At 45.0% G+C, this 25,649-nt stretch overlaps 1 protein-coding gene across 2 annotated transcripts in view; it reads left to right on the forward strand.

Moving 5' to 3' along the window:
- The window catches only part of Cdkl3 (cyclin dependent kinase like 3), an 83,901-nt gene extending 62,345 nt beyond the window's left edge, over positions 1 to 21,556 (forward strand). For both annotated transcript variants that reach the window (XR_004389026.1, XM_032912176.1), the window contains 2 exons: positions 15,942 to 16,049; positions 21,401 to 21,556. Coding sequence is in view for 1 of the 2 variants with exons in the window: in XM_032912176.1 (XP_032768067.1) it covers positions 15,942 to 16,047 (106 nt within the window). In the remaining variant the exon portion in view is untranslated. The remainder of the gene's footprint in view (positions 1 to 15,941; positions 16,050 to 21,400) is intronic.
- Positions 21,557 to 25,649: the final 4,093 nt, after the last annotated feature.

Below are 25,649 nucleotides of genomic sequence, written 5' to 3' on the forward strand. Positions count from 1 at the left end.
TTCCTATTTTTATGCATTCTTCTCTGCATCTTCAGGCTCAAATATGGAATCATTTTGCTCTTTGTAGTAACATTTCCCTTACTGCAGATTCTGATGACAAATCCATTTAAGTTGTGACTTGTGAAAGCCTTTCTTGGTGTCCCTGCTCCTTCAGCAGCACCTGCTATTGCTTGCTCCCTTGACGATGATGTCCTGGATGGGAGGAGGGTCTCACGGGGCTTTGAAATGCCTTCATCTTCCTAACAGCCTGGGGTGTGGTACAGGCATTACTCCCTCAATGGCCACTTACAGAGCTTGACTGTCATTTTTAAAAAGTGTGGATCTGGGACCTAGAGAGATTGCATTTCAGAGAATAGGGTGGGGAATGATAAGAGGAAGACACCCAGCCATGCCCCTCTGGGTCTGTATGTGTGTATGCATAACATATGAACAGCACACACACAACACACCAAGACTGTTCTCCTGCTGAACCAATTTCTACCAGGCATGTGTATTAGTGTGGTAGGAATAAACTCTATGCAGAATACTAACACATTAACCAAGTTTGACTAAAAACTGCTGAGAAGAAAAAGACCAGTTGTATATAGATACACTGTAGCAGTCTTCAGACATACACGAGGGCATCAGATCCCATTACAGACGGCTGTGAGCCACCATGTGGTTGCTGGGAATTGAACTCAGGACCTCTGGAAGAGCAGTCAGTGCTCTTAACTGCTGAGCCATTGTTCCAGCCTTCCACCCCTTTTAAAATTATTTTATTCTTTTTTTTTTTTTTTTTCTTTTTTTCCGGAGCTGGGGACCGAACCCAGGGCCTTGCGCTTGCTAGGCAAACGCTCTACCACTGAGCTAAATCCCCAACCCCAAATTATTTTATTCTTATTCTCTGTGCATTGGTGTCTTGCCTGCATGTGTGTATTTCTTCGACTGTGTGAGGGCGTCAGATCCCTGGAACTGAAGTTACAAACAGTTGTGAGCTGCATGTGGGGCTGGGAATTGAACCCAGAGAACAACATTTTATTTTGCATGTGCATGTGTGTATGTGTTATGGGCATGTTCATGTCACAGCATGCATTTGTGCAGAGGACAAGCTGAGGGAGTTAGTTTTCCTTCCACCATGTTTGAGTCCTGGGGATTGAACTCAGGTCATCGGGCTTGGCAGCACCTTTTTCCAAAAGAGACCGAGTTTGGAAGAGGGAACTTTGCCTGCATACCATAAGGCTAAAGAGGAAAGGAAGAGTCTGCCATTATTGCACTCTTGTGTGTACATTTGTCCTCAGCAGCATGTGCTAATAATTCTGAAATTGTATGTATATTCTAGGAAAGGGTTGAGCAAGTATACTGTGGAATGAAGTCATGTTTTTGTTAGATGTAGTGGAAATGTTTTGTGCCAGAAAGCATGAATAACTAAAATTATGCAGGCATATCAAAAGGACACAGAAGCCAATCGGACGAAGTGTCTAGTAGCCAAATTTGGGCACTAAAACAATTACAGTTACAAGGGTGGAGTAGACTGGATCCTGCATAACAGTGTCTGTGAATACACACACGAATGCGCACATGCACGTGTGCACGCACACACATGCACAGTGAGGAATATCTATGAATCCATACACACGTAAGGATGAATGTTCAGTCCCTAGACACATGTAAAAACAATGCAAATTTCATATATCTTATGATAGTTTGCTTGTGTAAAACTGAAAAGTAGTAAGCAAGGGGAATGCGCAGCTCTACTATAGGATGATTCCAGCTAATGTAGACGGAGGACGACAGGAAAGGAAGCCATCATCACCCAGTGACACTAGTAGATGAGTCAGGGCCTTTCAAATGGCTCGGTTAAGGCGCCTGTCACACAAAACCTGTGAACCTGAGTTGAAGCCCTGCAGCCCACATGGTGGAAAGAGAGAACTGACTTCTGAATGCTGTCCTCTGACCTCCACATATGCCCTGGGCATGACTGTGCCTCTCCCCACTAAATCAGTGAAGCATAATCATAAAAAATTGAAACAAAAATCAGATGTGGCAGATAAGGTGGTGCGTGTCTGTAATCTCAGTAGTTGGGAGGCAGAGGCAGGAAGGTCAAGAGTTCAAACGCATCCTTGCCTACATAGCAAGCCTTTTTTGCCATCCTGAATATACCAAGACCCCCATCTGAACAACCAGCCTCTTGCCCACCCCACAACTAAAAGAATCATTGATGACAATAAAGCAAAATAATGTGTTTTCTTAGCTTTAGACTGTCTCCTCCTAAGAGACTTTTTAGTTTAGAAGGAGAAAAGAATGACTTGTGCAAAGAGAATATTAGAAGCCCTCTAACTTTATCAAAGTTAGTGTGCTTAGAATAGGGTAAACTAAGGGCTAGAGAGATGCTTACTGGTTAAGGATGTTTCCTGCTCTTGCAGAAGACCTGACTGTACCCATGACCCCCTCTTCTGGCCTCTAAGGGCACCATCATGCATGTGAACACCGCAGACATACACAGAAATAAAAATAATATTTCTACACTATATAACACTGTATAAATTAGATGACATTGAACAAGGGGCACCAAGAACAGCCTCGGAGCAAGCATTGCTTCCCTGGTGTTCCTGCCCCCAAAGAAGTGACTCGGTTCTGAAAGTGAGAAAGGCTGTAACGATAGTGGCCTCTAGCACCCTAAGGATCAAGGCCATGAATATTAAAGACTGAAGGGCAGGGAGTCCAGGACTAGGGCTATAACTCAGCCAGTGTTTGCTTGGCACACACGAGGCCTTGGATGCCCGCCCGACACTAGTGTTCATCATAATTCAAACACTCAGGAGGTGAAGGTAGAAGAGTCAGAAGTTCAAGGTCATCCGTGGCCACTACCAGGCCAGCCTGGCTACAAAAGAGAGGAAGGGATGGAGGGAGGGAGAGAAAGAGGCTTTAGGGCACATTCATATTAGTCACTGCAGAAAACAGCTTTAGCTCAAAATCTATTCCTGATTAAATAAGGGAAAACACTTTTAAATAGAAATGGAAGGAGACAACCATCTGAAGAAGGGAACTATGCTAAAACCCACTGAAACACCATTCATATATCAAGGGACCAGCAAGATGATGGGGATTCCCTCAGTGTCTTCCCTCCTCTCCAACAAGAGCTCACTGTCAGAAAGGCGTCAGCGTCTTACAGGGAATGTCAGTAAACCCTGACAGTTTGTAAAACTTACAAGGACAGCCAAAGACTGAGAGCTGCCGGCACATCATAAAGACCAGAGCAGAAGAACTTGTTTAACTATACCACAGGCGGTTTTAAAGTTGTAATTAAGACATTGCTGAACTGATAAAGGGTGGAAAACAGGCCAGTGTAACTGGTGAGGAGCCTGACAACAGGCCCATTCATGCTCAGAAACGTAGCCACTGACAATCCCAGTCACTCAGGAGGCACCACACCTTAAACATGGGACTGGGCTGTGTTAAAAGGATAGAGGAATTGGGCTCTTCCTCATTAGAAACACTAAGTATGTATTAAGAATTGTGAGTGGGTCTGGAGAGATGGCTCAGAGGTTAAGAGCACTGACTGCTCTTCCAGAGGTCCTGAGTTCAATTCCCAGCAACCACATGGTGGCTCACATCCATCTGTAATGGGATCCAATGCCCTCTTCTGGTGTGTCTGAAGACAGCTACTATGTACTCATACAAATAAAATATAAAAATATGTATTTTAAAAGAATTGTGAATGGAGAAACTTGAAAACTTTACAGTGAAAATTAGGACATGTGTGTGTGTATGTGTGTGTTATGTGTGAGAAAGAAAAAAGTGTGTGAGTGTGTAAGTGTATGAATGTGTCTGTGAATGTATTGTGTGTGTGCGTCTCTGTGTGTGTGTGTGTATGTGTGTAGGTCAGAGAGAAAATAATTTCACTCCTACAGTGGGTTATAAGTCAGGCTTGGCAGTGAGGCTTGCTTAGGAAGGGCTTGCTGTAACCTGCTGAGTCATTTCACTGGTCTTAAAATACATTTAATGATATTTCTTCAAAGAGAAGGGAAAATAATGGACAAATTGAACTGTATTAAAACTTATGGTTCTCTATGGGCCCAGCTGTTAAGACCACTGACTGTGGGGTTGGGGATTTAGCTCAGTGGTAGAGCGCTTGCCTAGTGAGCGCAAGGTCCTGGGTTCGGTCCCCAGCTCCGAAAAAAAGAAAAAAAAAAAAAGACCACTGACTGCTCTTGCAGAGGACTGGGGTTCTAATCCCAGCACCCACATGGTGGCTCACAACCGTCTGTAACTCCCATCAGAGGATCTGATGTCCAGTAGCAGCCTCTGCAGCACTGCAGGAAAATGGCGCCCAGTCAGTGCAGACCAAACATCCCTACACAGTAAAACCATCTCTCCAAAACCTTTTTTTAAGTTTATGATTATTATTCAATGCAGAACAAAAAAAAAAAAAAAACGGGAAAGTTGCTACTTTAAACTTAGAGCTAACACACTTATCTCTAGAGTATGGTGAATTACTAAAATCTCTTTAACAAAACAGAAATAACGTGCCAAGCGGGGCGTGAGGGCCTTCACAGTGCTCAGTGGCAGAAGCAGGCAGATCTCGAGCTCCACGCCAGCCTGGACTACAGAGCAAGTTCCTTTCATTAAAAAACAAACAAAACAAAACAAAACAAAAGCCACAGGAAATAAGAGAAAGAAAATGAATAAATGATCAATAGCAGGAAAAGATTTTATTAGAAAGCTGAGACATAGAAATGAGGGTGACCGATCATTGGTACACACTGGTGGTGAGGGTGACACAGGGAAGTGGAATCCCTGTAGGATTGTGGGAGTGGAGTGGAGGCCTAGCTCTGTAGTGAGAATTTTGTTTTCTTTAAAAAACACAGATAAGAATATCTTTTCATTTTAATCCTAGGAGGATATGGGGCTGCTTCTCCAGCAGCTGACTGTGATTTGCTTCGGGCTCTAAGAGAGATGCCATTTTGCCTGGTGCAGATAGCTTCTGCAATTGTGTGACTTTGGAATTCTGGGGACTTTTGAGAGCGGATAATCGCTAGGGCTCTGAGAGGCGGGGTTGGTCGTTAGCAGGGGTAGGGGGGCAGTGGGAGTGTTGGTGGTGGTTTGTTAGTTGCTGTTGGTTGCTGTTATGGTTTGTTAGGGAGTCATGTGCAAAGAAGAAACAACTAGAAGAAATTAGATATCCTGATGGGGAAGATTAAACCTGCCCCAAGGAACTCTATTTCAGTATCCTCAGTCAGCAGGAAGTAGCGTGGGATAGCATTACCTCCTTTCTGACCCCTGACCTTATTGAGAGATCACTTCCTTCCCTCTCTATCCCTTTTTCTCTCTTATCTAATGTTATGAGGTTGAAAGGGTGGACAGGGACAGAAAAAAGCCCCACAAAGTAGCCAAAGTCCGACTACACCCTCCTCTATAAACAGACTGGCCTTGCGTGCTGAAGCCTGGTGTCTGTGTTAAAGGAAGCCTTGCACTTGGGCTTCAGAGGAGAGACTGCTTTCCACGACTGTTTGTTAAGGCAGCACCTGTGAGTGTTGCAACAGTTCCTCAGTAACTGCTAATGAATGGTTGTTTCCACATAGAGAAAATGAACTGCCGGTACGGCCATTCACATGGTAGTCATGAGAAGGGGAAGCTCCGAAAGTGAGGTAGCAAAGTGTCTCCTCAGAAATGTTTTGCATTTGCAAATGGACTTGTATAAATGAAATCAGTGTGATATATAAAACAATCTAGGGCTGGGTGGTGTTGATCTTTAATCCTAGCTCTTGGAAGGCAGAGATAGGTGGGTCACTGAGTTCAGGATTAGCCAGATCTACAGAGAGAAACCGTGTGTGTGTGTGTGTGTGTGTGTGTGTGTGTGTGTGTGTGTGTGTGTGTGTGTGGTGTGTGGTGGGTTGAATCTAGGGAGCTGAAGAGATGGCTTAACAGGTAACATTCTTTCAGAGGACCAGGTTCAATTCCTGGTGCTTACATGGTCTCTCTCTCTCTCTCTCTCTCTCTCTCTCTCTCTCTCTCTCTCTCTCTCTCTCTCTCTCTCTCTCATATACACACACACATACATACACACTTATTTTTAAAAAAGAAAGAGGTAAAGAAAAAGTATCCCTATGAAGCTCCAGGAGATCCAACACCCTCTGACCTCTGAGGGCACGAGACACACGTTGCACAGACACAGGCTCAAGCATAACACTCATATACATACAATTTTTTAAAAAAATCACCCTAGCAGCAACACCGCATTTGCCACCAACCCTGACAACCTTAGTTCAATCCCGGGGCCCATATGGGAGGAGAAAACTGACTCTGAGTTGCCCTCTGAGCTCCACATGTATGCTGTGGTACATCCATGTGTGCATGCACACATAATAAAGTTCAATAAAGTTTGTTGTTGCTTTGTTTTTGTTTTTGTTTTTTGTTTTTGTTTTTTGTTTTTTGAGACAGGGTTTCTTTGTGTAGTGCTGGTCATCCTGAAACTCACTCTGTAGATCAGGCTGGCTGGCCTTGAACTCACAGAGATCCTCCTGCCTCGGCCTCCTGAGTACTGGCACTAAAGGCATGTTCTGCCACCACAAGGCTCCCTTGTTTCGTACATTTTTTTTACCCCTGCTTGCACAATGTTGCCTTAGCCTAGGAACGGATCAGCTAGATGCCCCACTGATGGCTGAGCACTCAACATTTACTTGTTCTTAGTGCTTTTGACCAGTTATGAGGCTCTGCAGACACTGCTGATACTGCAAAAAGAAAAAAAACTTCTCTGACCAAAGTTTAACAGGAGCGTTATTCTGTGGGCATAAGCATAGTTATTTAGAAGGCAATTGACAGGCACATCGTGTCCACAACTATAGTGACCACTATGGCCTGAGACCTCCCCAGATAGCAGTGTTTGGCTTTACAACACTAGGTATGAATCCCTTCCTGTGGACTGGGCCTCAGGTCCACCCAGAAAGCACTTGGTTGCCGTATAACAGACCTGCCACTACTGCTCCAGTGAACTCCCCTTGCCTGGCTGCCTCATGACTTTACACACAGGGTCCATAACTTCGTAAGACCATCGATGGCAGTTCTCCCCAGCAGCATGTACAGCACTCGGGTACGGTGAGTCAGCGAGGAAGAAGCTCTTAAGTTCCGTGACCAAAGCATGTGGTGTCCTCATCAGTAGACCCTTACCCTCTAGTTCTGGTGGTCAGTCAACAGCTAGAGCACACTTCTGTATTGTTTTAGGGAATCTAGGAGGCTGTCCCGATGAATAATTCATAGGGAGGTACCATGTAGCTTTAATAATTTTCAACACGTGGTCAATTTTTGTCCTCTATTCTCCCAGGCATTTCCTTCTCTCTTGTATTATTTTGAGGCACATCCTGGTATTATGTAATTCTTCCCTAACTATTTCAAAATCTATCTCCAAAAGTTAAGTGCATCTTTAAAAATATGCAGTTGTTTATCACAGCTACAAATTGTTTAAAACACCAAAACTCTAGTCAACATTAAGGAAGTTTCTCGTGTGTCGTGTTTAACATTCTGTTTGAATCAAGCGCCTTTTAACCTTCCATTGGTAATGGGCTGTTCTGTTAAGGCACCGAATGAAATTCTGTTGACGACGCCCGGGGCTGAAGATGTCAGTATGAGCGCAGGCTAGCTTGTTCACCCAATGGCAGCAGGGTGTGATTCTAGGCTTTACAAGGCTTGTGGAAGCCAACAGCCATTTCCTCAGATGCCTGGTTTGTACGTCCCTGATATAATGCACATCAGGTATTGTGGTTTGTCTTCCTTTCTTTGGCTCTTATTCACATGTCCCTTTCATATCTTTCTTGTTCCCATCTCATTAAACGTCTGTGCAGCTTCTCAGTATTTATTGTATCAAACAAGACAAATAGTACTTGTTTACTGATAATCCATGGTAAGCAAATACTGATTTGCACAAACTTACCGTCCTGTTCCTCCATGAAACTAGGAGCAGTGTAGAGTGAGGTGAAAGACTGATGCCCTTGAGCAAACGTAAGATAGCATCCTGAAAGTGAGTTGTAGCCCGGGAGCGCTTCGCAGGGCTGTTTTTAACAGGACGGGCAGCTTCACCTCTCACCCCTTGAGATTTGATACTAAGTGCAAGGAAACTCCCCGCTCCTCTTCTGTTCGAGCTCTCACCTACCATCCAGGCTGTTAGGGTGGGGGTTCTCTGCAGGCCCTTGATCAAACCTTGCTAATTTGATCCTACTGTAAGCACTGATGTTTTGTGGCTCTTTGGTTTTTCCCTCTTCTTTGATAAAAGCAGAAACAAATAGAAGGGGAGGAGAAGGTGACAAGGCCAGTACAGGTACAGCACCCACAGAAACATCATGCTGTTCATAGAGATCCACTCCTTGGAAGGAAGCCCTGAGAGCAAGGAACCTGGAGTAGTGGCAGAACTCTTGTTCACATCCTAGTCCTTATGTATTCCATTGCTAAGTATGAAAAACTGAAAGCAATTTAAAAGCATGGAGTACATTGTTTGAGGCTATGGTGGCTCAGTTTGCAGAGTGCTTGACTAGCATGTAAGGAGCTCCGGGTTTGATCCTCAGTACTCCATAAATCAGGCATAGTGCCGATCTCCTGGAATCCTGGCTCTGGTGGGAGAATCAAGGTCATCCTTTGCTCCTTAGTTCTAGGCCACACTAGACTACAGGAGCCGAGGGAGAGGAGGGAAGGAGGAGCAGAGGAAAAGAAAGGAGAGAGGGATAGAGGTGAGGAAGGAGGCAAAAGAGGGAAGGGCAGGAGAGAGGGCCACTGCTGGATACTGTGGTTAGAATGAGATGGAGAGTGCCCTGTCCTAATAAGAGCTTATTGTTTGCCTTTAATGTTTTTCAGATGCACTGTGCTTGGAAACAAAACTGGCCATAATTAGCCAAAGCCCCTCTCCCATGGTTCCCAGCATAGCTAGAAATCTAGAGGAGGGAGGCAACCAGGCAGACCCTCCCAGCAGCCCAGGCAGATCCTCCCAGCAGCCCAGGTAGACCCTCCCACCAGCCCAGGCAGACCCTCCCACAGGGCCACAGTGGCCAGCAGACCCTCCCACCAGCCCAGGCAGACCCCCCCCACCAGCCCAGGCAGACCCCCCCACCAGCCCCTCCCACCAGCCCAGGCAGACCCTCCCACCAGCCCAGGCAGACCCTCCCACAGGGCCACAGTGGCCAGCAGACAAGCCTCTTTACTGCCAGCCCAGGGCCGTCACTTTATGAGAAGTCATTTTAATGACATGTACCCAGTTCACACGGTCAAAATATGCTGCCCAGGTGCATTGTTTCCTCTTGTGGTAGGCGTTTTGGGCGTCATCACCTGGTATTTGGGTGAGGCGGGAGCTCGCAGTCTTGATGACACTGAGTAGTGAGCAGTGACAGGACATCATCTGACATAAGGTAATACTCCTATGGCAGGTAGGAATACCGAGTGCTGTAGCTGAAGCCCAAGGCAGCCCTTTACCTCATAATTTTGTCTACAGACAAATGTTGGGATGCAAAGTGCAGCATGGCTGTGTGGACGACACCACCTGTTCTCAATGTCATGTGTACACCACACACATCACAGCTGTATCAGCAGGAAAGGGACGCTGTACGTAGTTTTAGCCTTTGCCTGCCGTGTTGGAAGTTCAACACTTTGCGCGTTTATTCTGGTGAAAGCTTCTGGAATGAGGAAGTCATGGTCGATGGTCTCCTTTGAACCTGACATCACTGATGTTGCTTTTCCCTTGACAGCCCATGCAGCCTTCTGCAGTCAGTTATAACTCACGGTTGTTGCTCCTGGGGATAACTTCTGCCTAATAGAAGGAGAAATGGTTCCCTTTGACTCTAGCTCAGAATGAAACTGTGTCATAAAGACAATCTCAGGACAACTAAACATCACTCAGAGATGACTGAGCATTGCCTCACTCAGCAAACTGGTGAATCATGTCCTAGTTACTAGTGTCTGTTTGCTAATCAGATCTCCTTAGTTAAAGATCAAAGTTTTTAGCCTCATAGCATGTAACGAAGAGCAGGAATTCAGGAAAGTTGTGTCTATAACTAATTATAGCTTGGGGTAGGAAGTAGACTGAGAAAGAGGGGTGCAGGAGCCATGAGATTCTGGGGTGCTGGACAGGCTCCATAGTGGAGCAGCTGACCTGAGGCTTGACCAGCAGGTGGACTTAACAGACTGAAGTACAGGTCGTGAGTCTTGTACTTGGATCCTCCTGGCAACTCAAGAAGACGGGTGCCATCTTGGTCCCTGGTTAGAGCTGGGGAAGCTTGTGTCAGATTGATTCTCAGAGATACACAGTCGGTGAATGACATAGTCAGGATTCAATCCAGTCTGACATGAAGGGTAACTTTTAAATACTGGGCTATCCTGTTCTTTGTTCTAGGAGTGAATTCAGTGGTTCACTTCATCGGGAAAACACGGCTCTGTTGTGAAAGCATTGCCTGTCAGGAGGCTAGAGTATGCAGTGGGCAGAGAGCAGTGGGCTCCTCTGTAAGTCAGGAGTGAGTGAATCACAGAGAACTTTGGAAGCTGTGCTAAGGAAGTGAGATAGTCTTAGAGGGCAATGGAGGTATTAGATGCCTATTAAGGAAGTGATAGGACCAGGTATGTCCAGGAAGACAGCTATGGCGTGAAGGGCGGGAATAGGAAGCATGAAAATCAGTTGGCTGCTCTACCACACAACATTTCAACTAGAATCTGGGCTGGGATTGTGGCCCCTACCTGCAATCCCAGCACTCAGGAGGCTATGGCAGAAGGATGTCATGAGTTCAAGGCCAGACTGGGTTACATAACGAGTTCCAGAGAAGCCTGGATTGCAGTGAGACCCTGTCTCAAAACAGAGTATTTTCTAGGGAAATTTTTGCACCTGGATCTTCAGGAACTCCGTGAACAGAACTGTGTTTATGTGATGTTATTAAGGCCCACTCAGCAGTCCTTGCAAGGAATATGGAGAATGTGCACACATGTGTCACTTGTAACTAAAACAGTGTGACAGTCTTTCTTGTAATCCTCATGAATAGCACTGTTATTACGTGATAAATGAGTGCATGTCCTGGTTGCGAGGAGACAGAGATCAACAAAATGGAAAGCTCTCACAGGCCGCTGCTTCTTGGCCGTGTTCTGGATGGTCACATTCCTGAGCTGTGTGTGTGTCACTCTGAGGTAATGCGTGTCAACATGGCATGATATCACAAAGGAGATTGCTCATGAAGAGAGACACTCTAATATTTTCATGGCGAGCATGGCCTCATGACTTCCCACCCCAATGTGGGACATACATTAGAGTTCCTGAAATCTCAAATGCCACCCTGGGGTCTTAGCAACAAATTTGACATGCCCTCATTTAAATAATCGCCAAAGGGATTGTGGCACAGTTGGACATCCCTTACCCTAAAGTGCAAAATTGGGGCATTTGTCATTTTTAGATTGGGGATGATCAGTCTGAAAAGCATATATAAATTTTTCGAATTAAAAATTCAAATTCTGAAGTCTGAGGTAGCCAGATTTCATCCATATGGGATAAAGGCTGTGACCCGCATTTTATAGCTCTCCCTTTGCCAGGGTTTTATTTGCTGCCTAAAACCACCTGGATATTATGGAGCTGTTAATTTTAACTACAGAAGTGATTGGGTTGGAATTTTATCTTTTAGAGACGGGTATTAAATATTTACTAGTGAGATTCTAACGCATGGAATTTACCTCAGAACAGCACACGGAAGTGTCATGGAGGACACCTATAAGTAATAATGACTCTGGGTTGATGGCTGTAGGAACAGATAATGGGGCCATAACTTGCCTGGGGAAGTGGGGCCATTATACTATTCACCGTATTGCATAAATTTGTGAGTAATTATGACCTTTATAGATGTTTCAAATTATACATGTTATATTTGCTTAATTAGTATGCATATATACATACTATACATGTTTGGAATAGACATATTTTCAATGATCACTCTTTAGGTAGAGGGCAGGGTTAGTTGTACTTGGATCTCACATCAGTGCTGTGAGATAAGAGAGGACTACTGGTTTTTCCAGAGACTCGTTTGCCCAGTAACACCTCGTCTTCCCAGATGACATTCTCTCACCTGTCAGCCACCTCAGTCAAGCGTGGGCTCACCTAACTGATTGAGCAGCAACTAGCTGTATGTGCGTTTCTCTGCACCGTTTATCTGTGTCCTCGGAGCTTTCCTGTCTGCCTTCTTTCATTCTTTGTAGGGCTTTCCACTAATCAACCTGACATCCTGTGACACTAGATATTATGGTGTCTTGGGGATTATAAAGTGATATATTAAAGAGGAGATAAGACATCAAAGAGTAGATGCTAATGTTTTCAAAATGGTGATTACCTGGGACTGGGATCAGTGTCCAAACCCTCTGAGCTCAGTCACACACTGACAGCACACTGAAACTAGGAGATCACAGTATGCTTTTTCTTCCTGCAAAAATAGAAATAATCTAAGGTTGGGGGATTTAGCTCAGTGGTAGAGCGCTGCCTAGGAAGCACAAGGCCCTGGGTTCGGTCCCCAGCTCCGAAAAAAAAAAAAAAAAAGAACCAAAAAAAAAAAATAGAAATAATCTAAAGACAGTGTCTTAACTAGTGTTTCTCTCACTGTGATAAATACAACCAAAAGCAAACTGGAGAAAGGGTTTATCTCAGCTTACAGCCTGTAGCATAATCATTCAGGAGAGTCAGGACAGAGACTGAAGCAGAAGTGTAGAACCAGGAACTGGTGCAGAGGCCATCAAAGAGTGCTGCTTACTGGCTTGCCTTCTATGCCTTACTTAGCCTGCCTTCCTGTGCACTGCAGGACCACAGTCAACCTTGGGGGCCTTCTCAGAGGCTGTGGGAATCAAGTGACTGGTTACTAGATTGACACATCTTTATGTCTCTAGCGTGGACTTCAAAAATAGTTTTGGGAGGTTGCTTGTGTTTCAAGCAAGCTGTTGAAACAACCAAATGAATCATTCTGGGGAGTGGGTGATACTGTGAGCCCTTCCTGGTTCGAGGCTGAAACTGGGCTATGCCTGTGGTAAGGAACTAGAGGAGGAAGCAGAGCTGACTCATTACGATTTCAGAAGCCTGGTGTGTGGAGCTAGGAGTCTCAGGCTGTTGCTAAGGCAACAGCACAAAACTTTTCTTATCCAAGGGCTTGACCCAAGGGGAGGGGAATGGCGGGTGCTGGTTGGCCACTCATCTGTGAGTGCTGAGGAGCTCATGGAGCTGCAGGGAGGTGAAGTGCTCTCTGGATTTAGTGGGACTTCTCAGTGTAAGCGCAGGCCCCTGTAGTCCAGGAGGGCTGGTCTGGAGCCGGAGTCATCAGCTGTTGTGACCTGCCGAAATACGGGTGCTGGGAACCAGACTCAGGCCCTGTGCAAGGACGGCACAAGAGCTGCGCTGCAGCCACAGGAGGGATAAAGCACACTTAGAATGCTAGCACTGGGTCTGGTGAGAAGGGGTCCTGAGTTCCAGGCCAGTTTGGGCTACCTAGTAAACTCTTATCTCAAAAAGCCAAAATAGACAGACAAAAATAGACCTAATAGCAGCTTTTGCCTGGTGGTGGTGACACCTGCCTTTCATCCTAGCACTTGGGAGGCAGAGGCAGGTGAGTCTCTGTGAGTTCCAGGCCAGCCTGGTCTTCAGAGCTAATTCCTGAACAGCCAGTTATTACACAGAGAAACTCTGTCTTAGAAAGTCAAACAAGTTAGAAAGCTCTCTGTATTCCATCTCCTCCGTACACGGTCACTTTAAGAGGGCTTAAATGTGTCTGTACAGTCAATAGAATGTTTGCTGGATTCCAACCCTGACCAGTTTTAAAAGCTCACCCAGATGGCTGTAGCCTCTGTGGGGGTGTTTTGGAACTTGCCTGTCCTTGTCAGGTGTAGGGTTGTATGAGGCTATTCTGCTCTATAAAATGCTTCTTAATTGGGCTGCAGCAATGGCTTCAAGGTGAAGAGCATGTATAGCTCTTACAGAGAACCTGAGTTTGATTTCCGGCATTCATGTTGGGCAGTGTGATCACCAGCCTGTAACTCCAGCTTCAGAGGATCTGATACCTTGCCTTCCTCTGGACTCTGAGGGACCTGCATTCACACTTGGACACCCCCCCCCATAGTCCTATAATTAAAAAAATTTCAATGCTTGGAATTTGTATATTTTTAAATCTAAGTGTTGTGTGTATAGGCATTTTGTGTGTGCACCACATGCAAAGGCCAGAAGATGGTGTTGGGCTTCCTGGAACTAAAATCACAGACAGTTGTGAGCTGCCATGTGGGTGCTGACCCAGGTCCTGTGGCAGAGCTGCCAGTTCTCTTAGGCAGTAAGCCGTCTCCCAGACCCCGGGAAATACTTGTATTAGTTTCCTGACACCCAGAAGTAGAATTAAGTATTTGCTATTGTATTTATCTCAAATACAAAAGCTATGCTAACAATGAATGAGAAATAGAAAATTTTAATAAAGGAAGGGAAAGAAAATCCTCAATTCTGTTTGGCTTGGTTTTCTAGAAATTCTATGTCCATATTTTGTGTCAAGATAAGCCTGAGTGCAGATGGGTCAGGTCAGGGGTCCCTGGATGTTTGGACCTGGTATCTTAGCCTCTGAGATAGTGCTGTAGCATTCTAGACCAATACAACAATACAAGGGTGAGCCCTACAAGCTAAAAGTGCATACCATTTAAAAAGAATATTCAAGGGCTGTATAACATAAAATAAAGAATTTATTTTAAATAAAATATATTTAAAAAGAATATAAGAGATGGCTCAGAGGCTAAAAGTACTTGTTGTTCTTGTAGAGGACCTTAATTCAGTTCTTAGCACCCACGTAGGATGGCTTACTTTACAGTGGTTCTCAACCTGTGGGTCACTACCCCTCTAGAGGTCATATATCAGATATCTTGCATATCAGATATTACATTACAATTCATAACAGTAACAAAATTACACTTAGGAAGTAGCAACAAAATAATTTTTTAAAAGATTTATTCATTTTATTATATATAAGTACACTGTAGCTGTCTTCACACACACCAGAAAAGGGCATCCGATCTCCTTACAGATGGTTGTGAGCCATCATATGGTTGCTGGGAATTGAACTCAGGACCTCTGGAAGAGCAGTCGGATGCTCTTAACCGCTGAGCCATCTCTCCAGCCCAACAAAATAATTTTATGGTTGCGGTCAGCACAACACGAGGAACTGTATTAAAGGGTCTTAGCATTAGTAACCTTAGTTCTCATGGATGTGATACTCTTTTCTGGTCTTTGGACATCTGCATGCATGCACAGGCACACACATACATATCGTTTAGAACAGTATCTCAGTAATCCAGCTTCAAGTTTTATGGTTAACTAGTGGGACTAGCCCAAGGTACAAAGGCCTAATGTGGTCCCAAACAGCCTGTGTTCGATGGTTGCCCAAGTCAGGAAAATGTGTGCATCTAATGGCTGCAGTCTAATAGGAAACTGCTGTTCTGTGGGCTTTAACACGAAGTGAGGAAAGCCCTTGTCTTAGTTAGTGTTTTATTGCCCATGCCCACAACAACTCTTATAAATGACAACAGGTAGTTAGGGCTGGTTTCAAGTTTCAGAGGTTCAGTCCACTATCATCATGGCAGAAAGCACAGCAATGCACAGGCAGACATGGTGCTAGAGGAACTGAGAGGTCTACATTTCGGTCCATAGGCAGCAAGGAGAAATTTGCCACACTGAGTGTAGCTTGAGCGTAGAAGACCTCAAAACCCACCTCCACAGTGACATACTTCCTTCAAGAAGACCACACCTCTTAATTGTGCCACCATTCTCTATGGCCAACCATTCAAGCACATGAATCTATGGAGGCCATCCCTATTCAAACCACCACTGCCCTCATTCCTTCTGGGGATGTGGGCACAGTTGTCAGCTCAGTCAGCGCGTCAGTTGTCCACGGTGCAGCATGCACAACTGGGAGATGCTCCTAACCTCCTGTATTCTCCTCCAGCAGGTTTTCAACATCTTTCCTGGATGGTGCAAGAGAGGCAACCTCAACTGGCCATCCTGACCTCCCTCTGAGTCAACCCCCACACTCTGCAGAGAGCTTGCTTCTCTAAAGGTAGAGTTGGACCCACCCCGCTTGAGACGGCTCATGACTACCACCCACTAGAGCACAGGGAGACTGACACTGGGAGCCCTGAGATTTGGTCAGAACGAACAATACAGCTTCCAGCTTGCTATCTGGAAATCTTTGATCCCCAGAGCACACTGAGTAAAACAAAACAAAGTCTGACTCTTTCCAAGCCACCCAGCTGTTAGAAAACTAAGCCATAGAGAGTGGCCATGTCGGGGCACCGGCTGCAGCCCTTGTTTAGGGGTTGGCAAGCCTAAGTGCTGATCGATCTTAGATGTGACGTCATTGCAGTCGTGACTCCTCCCAAGGAGGCCCCAGATAGACGTGGAACAAGGAGAAGCCATCCCTGCAGTGCCGTGTTTGTATTCCTGCCCATAGAATCCAGTGTAATGATAGACTTACGGTAGTTATTTTATACAGTGGGTTGGAGTCGTCTGTTACATAGCCATCAAAGTAAAAGACCTCTTGACTTCAGTACTACCAGAAAGGGCACACGGAGGAAGAGAAACCAGCCAAGCATGGTGTCTCCTCACGCCACTGACCCCAGTACCCAGGCTGAGGCAAGTGGCTTCCTCATGAGTTTGAGGCCACCTTGGGCCACAGAGTCAGACAGTCTCAAAAAGGGAAAAAAAACGACAACAAATAAAGTACAGATGAGTTAAGGCAAGGGTTGCAGATACTGTTACAAAATAAAACTAAAAAAATAGAAACTGAAAGTTACTAAAACTGTGAACAAAAACTAGAAATTCATGCAACCCCCTGCTCACTGCTCGGCGTTATCAGTGAGGTACAGCCGTGAATGAGCGTGGTGTTACTACATTTGTGCAGTTAGTCAGACGCCTCTCCCTCCATCCTGAGTTCTTCTGCCTGGCGGCAAGAGTCTACAACCTGTGCCCTCCTGCGGGCCTGGTTTTTTGTTTTTGTTTTATTTGTTTGAGACAAATCTGGTCTGGAACTTGTTATGTATAGCAGAGGATGGTCTTGAACTCCAAATCCTCTTGCCTCTGCCTCCAAAGTGCTGCAATTACAGGCCAATACCACTACATCTGCTTAGATGACATTGTTTTGCTCCAAGTCAGACCCAACTATTGGAAGAAGTCGGTGAAATACAAGGAACACCAGGTCAGTTTGACCTCTGACCCTAGATGACATTATTGCGTTACTGTTTTTTCAGCCTCAATGCAGTAATTGTTGAAACCTGTATTTTCTATATGTATATATAAAGTATACAAAGATAAAAGAACTATAATTTGTTTTAAAATTGAGATGTGGGAGGGTTGGGTATGAATGGAATGAGATTGACATATGTTGACAATTGCTGAAACCAGACAGTGGCTAATAGTGTGGGTCTCATTATTATCTGTACTCTCTGCGAACTTGAAACTTCCCATAAGAGAAATGTTAACCAGAGAGTTGGAAGGACTCACTCTTTGCTGCCCAACTCTTCTAGACCTGGGTTTGTGCTAACTGGAGCCTACTTACATAGATCTGAACACGCATGCCCTTGAGACCTATGGTCTTGAGACCCCCCCTACTCTAGTCTAGAGGCTTTCTCATACAGAAGCAGACTAGCAGAGGAAAACTTATTCTTGGGTAGTGCTCAAGATTCTCCTCAAGGGAGGGGGAGGTGGTATGAGAGAGGGAAAAGGGGATAACATTTAAAATGTAAATACAAAATATCCAAGAAAAATAAAATTGAAAAAAAAAAAGGTTCTCCTCAAATTAGCATAATCTTTGGTGGCTAGAAACCCCTTGAGGACAGAAATGTCTTTGGCCTGTTGAGTGCTAGGGACACAGGGGCCATCAGCAAATGTTTGCATTTGATTAAGAAATCTGAACTGAGCAAGGTGGCTCCTGCCTGTAAATCCTAGGACTGGGGTGGTAGAGGCAGGAGGGGCAGGGAAGTGGGTGTGACTAGCTGTCAGTTCAGGGTTAATCCCACAGTTTGCTTTGAATGTTAAATAGTGTTGTTTTTGGTCTTGAAATACATCTGTCAGCAGAAAGATAGACAAATGGGCTGCGTGTTGCTATGCAGAAGACACGTTTTGGAAGATTCTCCCTTTGCATGTGGATCCTTTCTCCTCTAAAGAAAGCTATTAACTCATGCTGCAGCCGGCTGCTCTTGCTTGGTTTTGGCTATGTCACCGAGCCCAAAATAGAAAGTTCTTCTACTGCAGAGCAAAGCAGGAGGTTTAAATTTGTCAATTCAAGAACAAAGGGTAGCATTATGCTGGCTTTTCTAGGAGAGTGAGTAGAGAGAGAGAATGCCTGTTTCATTAGGAGTGATCTGACACTGGCAGGGGCTGGGACCAGGAGACAATCTTGTACTGTGGTAAGCTGGGCCCAGCTCCCACCCTCCCAGCCTCCTCCTGACAGCAGCACTTCTCTCAGGACAAGGGAAAGCAGCTGAGCCATTGGGAAATGGGTTCCAGAAAGCACTGACTTTATCAGACTGGGAGCAACTCTCAGAACCAAAAACCTGTTTTCAGCTTTGAGAGGAATCCGTACCTGGCCACAGAGCCAGGAGAGGGTTACCCTTTTTCTTTGAGATGGTGAAAATGGCTTCCATGATCCTTTCATTAGGAAGAGTGTGGGAAGCTATATACTCTCTTACTGGAGGAGAAGCCAACTGCTCTCTGTCTGACAGCATGATTGTCAGGCCACAGGAACCTGAATACCAGAGGAGTCTCCAGAATGTCTCAAGTCTATAGCTAGTGCAAGTGCAGGAGACGTTGGTGACATCACAGATGTGCTTTGTGGAAGAGCAAAACTGTGGAGATGGTGTCTGTCCATTCATGGGAGCTCTAGCGGAGGATGAACCATGGCACGTTTATGCTTGGATGACTTTGGATCCATTTATGAATACCTGGAGCAATGAGCAGTGATATGGACTTTAGTCAGTTAATATTAAACACAGAGAAAGTCCTAAGTGATTACATACACTTTTTATAAAGCTAGATACAATTTTTAAAAAATCATTCTTTAAGAATATAGGGGCTAGAGAGATGGCTCAGTAGTTAAAGGCACTGACTATTCTTCCGGAGCTCTTCCAGGGTTCAAATCCCAGCACCCACATGGCAGCTCACAACTGTCTATACTCCAAGATATGACAGTCTCACATAGACATACATGCCATGCAGGCAAACCCCAATGCACATAAAATAAAGTAAATAAATAAAAATTTTAAAAAGAAGGTAGAAACAATGAAACCACATAAAAATAAAAGCAAGGAAATGAAACTCTAGGGTCGGTAGGAGAGGGAGATGACAGGCTAAAGTTAGATATTGGTTACTTATGCCTTTATTAAACTAATAAATTTTTTACCTAAGTCAACAAGTTCTGGACCGTCCACTTGCCAACCATGAGAATGTGTCCTGAGCCAGGGATTATGGTGTAATTCTGCATAACTAATATTAGCAAAACAACAGCAGTGTAGAGCTGTTCCATTCCCAAGTATCTGCCTTGAAGAGATAGTGCCAGAGACACAAACTTATGAGCAAGGACATTTGTCACTGTATAAAGAAATGAAAATAGGAAACAGGGGTTGGGGATTTAGCTCAGTGGTAGAGCGCTTGCCTAGGAAGCGCAAGGCCCTGGGTTCGGTCCCCAGCTCCGAAAAAAAGAACCAAAAATAGGAAACAACTTAAGAGCCATTATATAAATAGCAACATGTTAGAAAACTCGGTAGGAGCTGAAAGTATGATTGTCACATTGTACCAGAGAACATGAGGAGGTTCATGATCCACGAAATGAATAAATGACCTAGTAAATAAAGCAAGTTCTACAACAGGAACTCAACTTTCAATTTCCCCTGAGTATGTAGACAAACATGTATGCACACACACATACACACTGGGAAGGTGGGCACAGTGGCACAGACCTGTCATTCAAGCATTTTGAGAGACTGAGGTGGGACCATTACAAGTTTGAGGTAAGCCTGGTCTATATAGAGAAACCCCACCTTAAAACAAAGAAACCCAAACTGACAAATGAAAACTAGAAAAAGAAAAACACAGTGTGTGTGTGTGTGTGTGTGTGTGTGTGTGTGTGTGTGTGTCTGTGCGCGCGCACGTGTACACACACGGGATCCCTCAGCGTCCAGATCTCCTGGAGCTGGAGTTACAGTCAATTGTGTGCTGTCTGATACAGGTGCTAGGAAGAATAGTATATGCTTTTAACCACTGAGCCATCTCTCTAACCTAGGCCATTTGTTTATTAATTAGTTTATTCATTTGGAACAAGGATGCACTATTTAACTTTGGCTGGCCTGGGACTCACAATATAGGCAGGCTGTCCTCAAAAATCTGCCTCCCAAGTGCTGGGATTAAAGGAATTCACCACTATACCCAGCCAGGCTATTTATTGAAAAAAATAAACTAACTCTGTGAGGAAGGTGCTATGGAGGAAATGTTGAAACTTATGAATTAAATAACCTTCAGAACACAGAGATCATTTTTAAAAAGTGCCTTGAACATGGCTTACAGGGGCTTTTGAAGTATAGGTTTGCTAGGATTCAGTCTCCCAGATCCAAAAATGGCCACATCAGAGTTAGTGGTCTCTGTGAGAACAGAGCTGAGAGCTAAGCAGTCTTATGGGGAACCTGAAGCCCACACAGAAATCCCTGGGGTGGGGGTTGGGGATTTAGCTCAGTGGTAGAGCGCTTGCCTAGGAAGCTCAAGGCCCTGGGTTCGGTCCCCAGCTCCAAAAAAAAAAAGAACAAAAAAAAAAAAAAAAAAAAAAGAAAGAAAGAAATCCCTGGGGTGTCTGAGAGTACACATAAGGCAGCTAACCAGCAAACATAGGAAGGACAGACTTGAGGGGTCAGGACATCTGTGCCTCTGGAGGGTTCTGATGAGCCTGTGAGGAAAAGGGTTAGGGTTAGAGGGCTACGATGTTTTATTTACGGTTTGGCCAACTCTGACTTCCACCAACTGTTGAAGGACTGGCTTCCAAAGTCTTCAAATGAGAGGAGGTGGGTGGTACAGCCATGGGACAGAGCCAAGGGTGTAGCTGCGGTCTCTTCTCATCTCTCATGCTTTAAATATAAGCTCTGATGTGATCGAGGCACCAGAGATAAAATGCCTTTCTCAAACTAAGCAGGCAGGATCTGGTGTCCACTTTGGACAAGATTGTGGAAAACGGACTTGGTGGGGGCGGGGGGTGGGGGAAGACGGGGAATGTCTTGGCCTCAGTACTTGCACACGGGGTTGAAAAATTTGACACCTTAACATTGTAAACAAATGCAGACATGGTTTCCTGTGTTCTCTCCAACCACTGAGAACAGACTAGGTATGATTTAAGAGAGAATGCAGTTTTAACAATTCTTTTCTTCTCAGCTAAAGAAGTCCGGGTTATTCTTCAATGTGGAGCTCAAGCATCAGCTTCTATAGAAAGGCTTTCCAAATGTCACCAAGCAACATCTTCACTCTTGAGAGCATGAGTAATAAATTTGTTTCACCTGGTGTACTGTCTGCCTCCTTGCTAGAGCCTAAGCTCAGTGGGCTGTGTGGTCATTGCATATCTTACCACTGTGATAGAATACCGGGTAGAAACAGTCCAAGGGAGAAAACATCATTTGGGCTCATGGCTTCAGAGTCACATCTCTTATGGTAGGGGAGGCATGTGGCAGGGCAGGAGTAGCTGAAACCAGGCCGGGGCTGTTACTGTCTAAGGCCTGCCCCTTGTGAGCTATACTACCCTGGGCCACCTACTACAGGTCCTCAAGTCTTCCAGGATTGCTTCAAGATCTAAGATCAGCCGAGCTTAGTGGTGCCTGTAATCCCAGCACTTTGGGAAACAACAGTGAAAATCTCAAGAGCCTGTGCGCACATCTCAGACTTAAATCATTATATTCTGTCTTGCCCTCATACAGGGTTATGGGCATCTCTTAATACAAAGGGCATTTGGTTCAGCCTGAATATTCCACATGTGTAACAGTCCCACCCAGCACTGTTCAGAAATGCAGTTTCTTCTTTTTAGACTCAGGGCAGCCTCTCACCTCTGAGACCTTGTAGAATACAAAAGTAAGTGATGTATTTCCAACACACAGTGGCACAGAAAGCCATTCCCAGCCCCAGAGGGTAGAACAGGAATTCAGCACAGTGGTGCAGTAAAGCAAGACTAAAGTGAGCAGGAGAGCCAAGTCCTGCTGCTTCATGGTTGACATCACATGAGGTCCTAAGGCTGGGTTGTCCTGCCCCAGTGACACCAACTGGGGATGGAGTGTTCAGACCCAGTGCCTATGCGGGGCATTTCTCATTTAACCACCACAGTGGTGGACCAGGGAGTAGAGAAGAGCTGGAACCAGGGTCTGGGTTGGAATCTTCAAGGGCCTGTCTCCAGTGAGTTACCCCTGCCAGCTGGACCCACCTCCTAAAGGTTCCACCACCTGTCAAAACGGCACCCAAGCCAGGAAAGATCTTAGCACACAAACCTGTAAGGGACCCTTTGAAGTCAAGCCATGTATGACAGCCTAAGTATTGTGCCTTTGAATTTTCTCCCTTCTCCCTATCTTCCCATTGCCTTTCCTTGTACCTGTCATGGTGGCACATACCTGTAGCCCCAGGATTCAGAAGGAGCAAGCATGAGTTTGAGTCCAGCCTGGGCTACAGAGCAAGTCTGAGGCTAATCTGGGCAGTATAGTGGGACATTGTGTCAAAATGGTTTGGGCTGATTATTGAAACTGAGAGCTATAGAGGTTTTGGGATCTAGTCTAGAATCCCCAGAACTAAGAACCAAATTCCTTCATAGAAATCCGGAACTTAAGAAAATCCTGATTGTGAAGATCAAGGGCCTTTCTACCAAAAAGAAAAAAAAAGGGGGTGGGGGTAGATGCAAAGGAAAACGCCAGCTGGTGGAACACTATACAGAGTAGCACACAAGAGTGTATCTGAAACTATGGGAAGGTGAGTCATGCAGGCTGGCTGAGTCAGTGTCAGTATCCGAGTTGTAGCCTCGGATCATAACACTGCTGGGAAATGGTGACCTCTCCATATCATTTCTTTCAGCTAAATATAAATCTAAAATCTCTCAGAAACGACTATTAACTAAAAACAAAAATATTAAACCAGGTGTAGTGTTGCAATCCTGTAATCCTAGCACTGGGAAGTGGAGACTGAAAGATCGGGAGTTCAAGACTTTCCTTGGCTACATAGTGAGTTCAAGGCCAATGTGGGCCATGTGAGACACCAGGGAGAAAAAAAAAGAAGAAATAAAGAAAAAGAAAATCAAATTACCAAACATCTTCTGGGGGTTGAGAGACTATCTCAACATTATCCATGAATTAAGGACTGAGAATTTAAATGTGTACACTTTTCACATTGTTAGAAAAACTGGCAGGAGAGAATGAATATAAAGTCATTCAGATTGATGGGAGCAGACGGGAGATGATCCCAGCTTTTTCTTCCTTGTAGGAGAGCTGGTTCACCTGAGCAAGGGAGTGCTGTCCACGATGTGGTGTTTACTTAATTTAAAGGCAAGGCAGGCCATGTCTGAGGAACTTCACTACCCTGGGAGACAACAGGGTTGAGCAAAGACAGTTCATTTTGTCTTGTTTGTGGTGATTCATTCTAAGAACTAGTTTCTCTTTCCCTTCCCCTTCCCAGACTGCTTGTACCCGGTATGGAGGGTCTCATCTGCAAAGCAAGGTGACTTAGAAGACTTGGCTCAAAGACTAGCATACTGACTCTTGCTGAACATGGTGGTGCACGTCATTAATCCTGACACTCAGGAAGCAGAAGCAGGTAGAGTTCAAGGCCAGCTTGTTCTACAGAGTGAGTTCCAGGACAGCCAAGGCTACACAGAGAAACCCTGTCTCCAAAGAACAAAGCAAATAACAAATTCCGTCTCTTATTAGTCAGTTATTGACAGAGGCTCGTAGCCTTGTGTCTATTCCCTGAAAGAAGAGCAGGTAAGTAGCATCTCCCTCTAAGAACTGGCCATCCACTGTAGACCGCAACTCAGCCATCACTTTTCTCTGCCCACATTATCTTGCCTTTCTTTTGTTTTGGGATTCAACTCCACATTGTCATCCTCCAGAATCAGAACGTAACAATGAACACAGAAAGACGAGGGAGATGACTCAGTGGGTAAAGGTACTTGGGCGCTGAGCCTGATGACCTCAGTTCCACCCCAGGGACCCACATGGTGGAATGAGAGAAGCAACTCCTGCAAATTGTCCTCTTGCTCACCCTCTCACACACAATTTAATTTAAAACAATAATGAAGTATACATAAGTACCCAAAGGATCATCTTGCTGGCTGGTTCACTGGTCAACTTTGAGAATAAACATGGCTGAGAAGGGAGACAGGAGCTCTATATGGACCTCTGAGTGATTGAGCATTTGCCTGGCATGGCAGGGGCACTGAGTGTGGTGCCCAGCATCACAGAAAGGAAGAAAAAAAGCAAAAGAACATAGAAAGGGTGGAGGGGAGGAAAGCAGTAAGGAGGAAGGGGGAAAGGAATCAAGAGAAAAGAAAACTAATGAAGAGAGACTTAAAGTCAACAGAGAAGTGCAAATTGACTGTGCGTGTGCAGGGCTCATATAGACACAAGGGGCTAACTAAAGCAAGGGCTCAGAGTGGGAACATGGTAGGCAAGAACAGCTTGTGGCTAGGGAATAAGGGAGCCCAAGAGCTGTGAGAGGGAAGGCAGGAGAAAAGACAAACTGGAATCTGTTTGTTTTTGTTTTTCTAGATAAGATTTCTCTGTGTAGCCCTGGCTGTCCTGGAACTCACTCTGTAGACCAGGCTGGCCCTGCTATCAGAGGTATGTCTGTCTCTGCTACCTGAGTGAGTGCTGGGACTAAAGGTGTTCAGCACTGTGCTTAGCAACAAGTTGGAATCTGGGGATGCTTGGTGAGGAGGCAAATGAGAAGGCCACAAGAAAGCTAGGCCTCAGGCTGGAGAGATGACTCAGTGGTCAAGAGCACTGACTGTTCTTCCAGAGGTCCAGAGTTCAATTCCCAGCAATCACTTGGTGGCTCACAACCATCTGTAATGGGATTTGATGCCCTCTTCTGGTGTGTCTGAAGACAGTGACAGTGTGCTCATACATAAAATAAAACTTAAAAAAAAAAAAAAAAAAGAACATTGTTTCTTGTTGTTTCCAGTGAGTGTGAATTTGACAGAGGGAGGCTGTGGAGTTTTAACTGCATGTAAAGGAGTACAATGTCAAGAGCTCAGAGTATATAAACTTAACAAATGATGGAAGGGTTGATGTCCTGGAAATAAAAAAAAAGTAACAAAAGAAAGCTGGGCCTCCTTTCTACAAGGAAGTGTGGGGCTGTAGTGTTGACATCCTCAGGCACAGTGGAATAGTTAGCTGGCCTTCTGGCTATGGGGTTTTGTTTCTTCTTTACATTTTACTTTTACTACATGTGTGTATATGCACACGTCTCATCACACATGTTCAGAGGACAACCTTCAGGAAATCAGTTCTCTCCTTTTGTCATTGGACACCAGGATCAAATTCAGGTTATCAGGCTTGGTGGCCAGCGCCTTAACTCACTGAGCCATCTCTCTGGCCCCTAGCTATGAGTTCTTTGAACCTATGACTCTCCTAAGAAAGCTCCATTTACTCAGATC

The sequence above is a fragment of the Rattus rattus genome, chromosome 9 (assembly GCF_011064425.1).
Source record: "Rattus rattus isolate New Zealand chromosome 9, Rrattus_CSIRO_v1, whole genome shotgun sequence".
Lineage (NCBI taxonomy): Eukaryota > Metazoa > Chordata > Mammalia > Rodentia > Muridae > Rattus > Rattus rattus.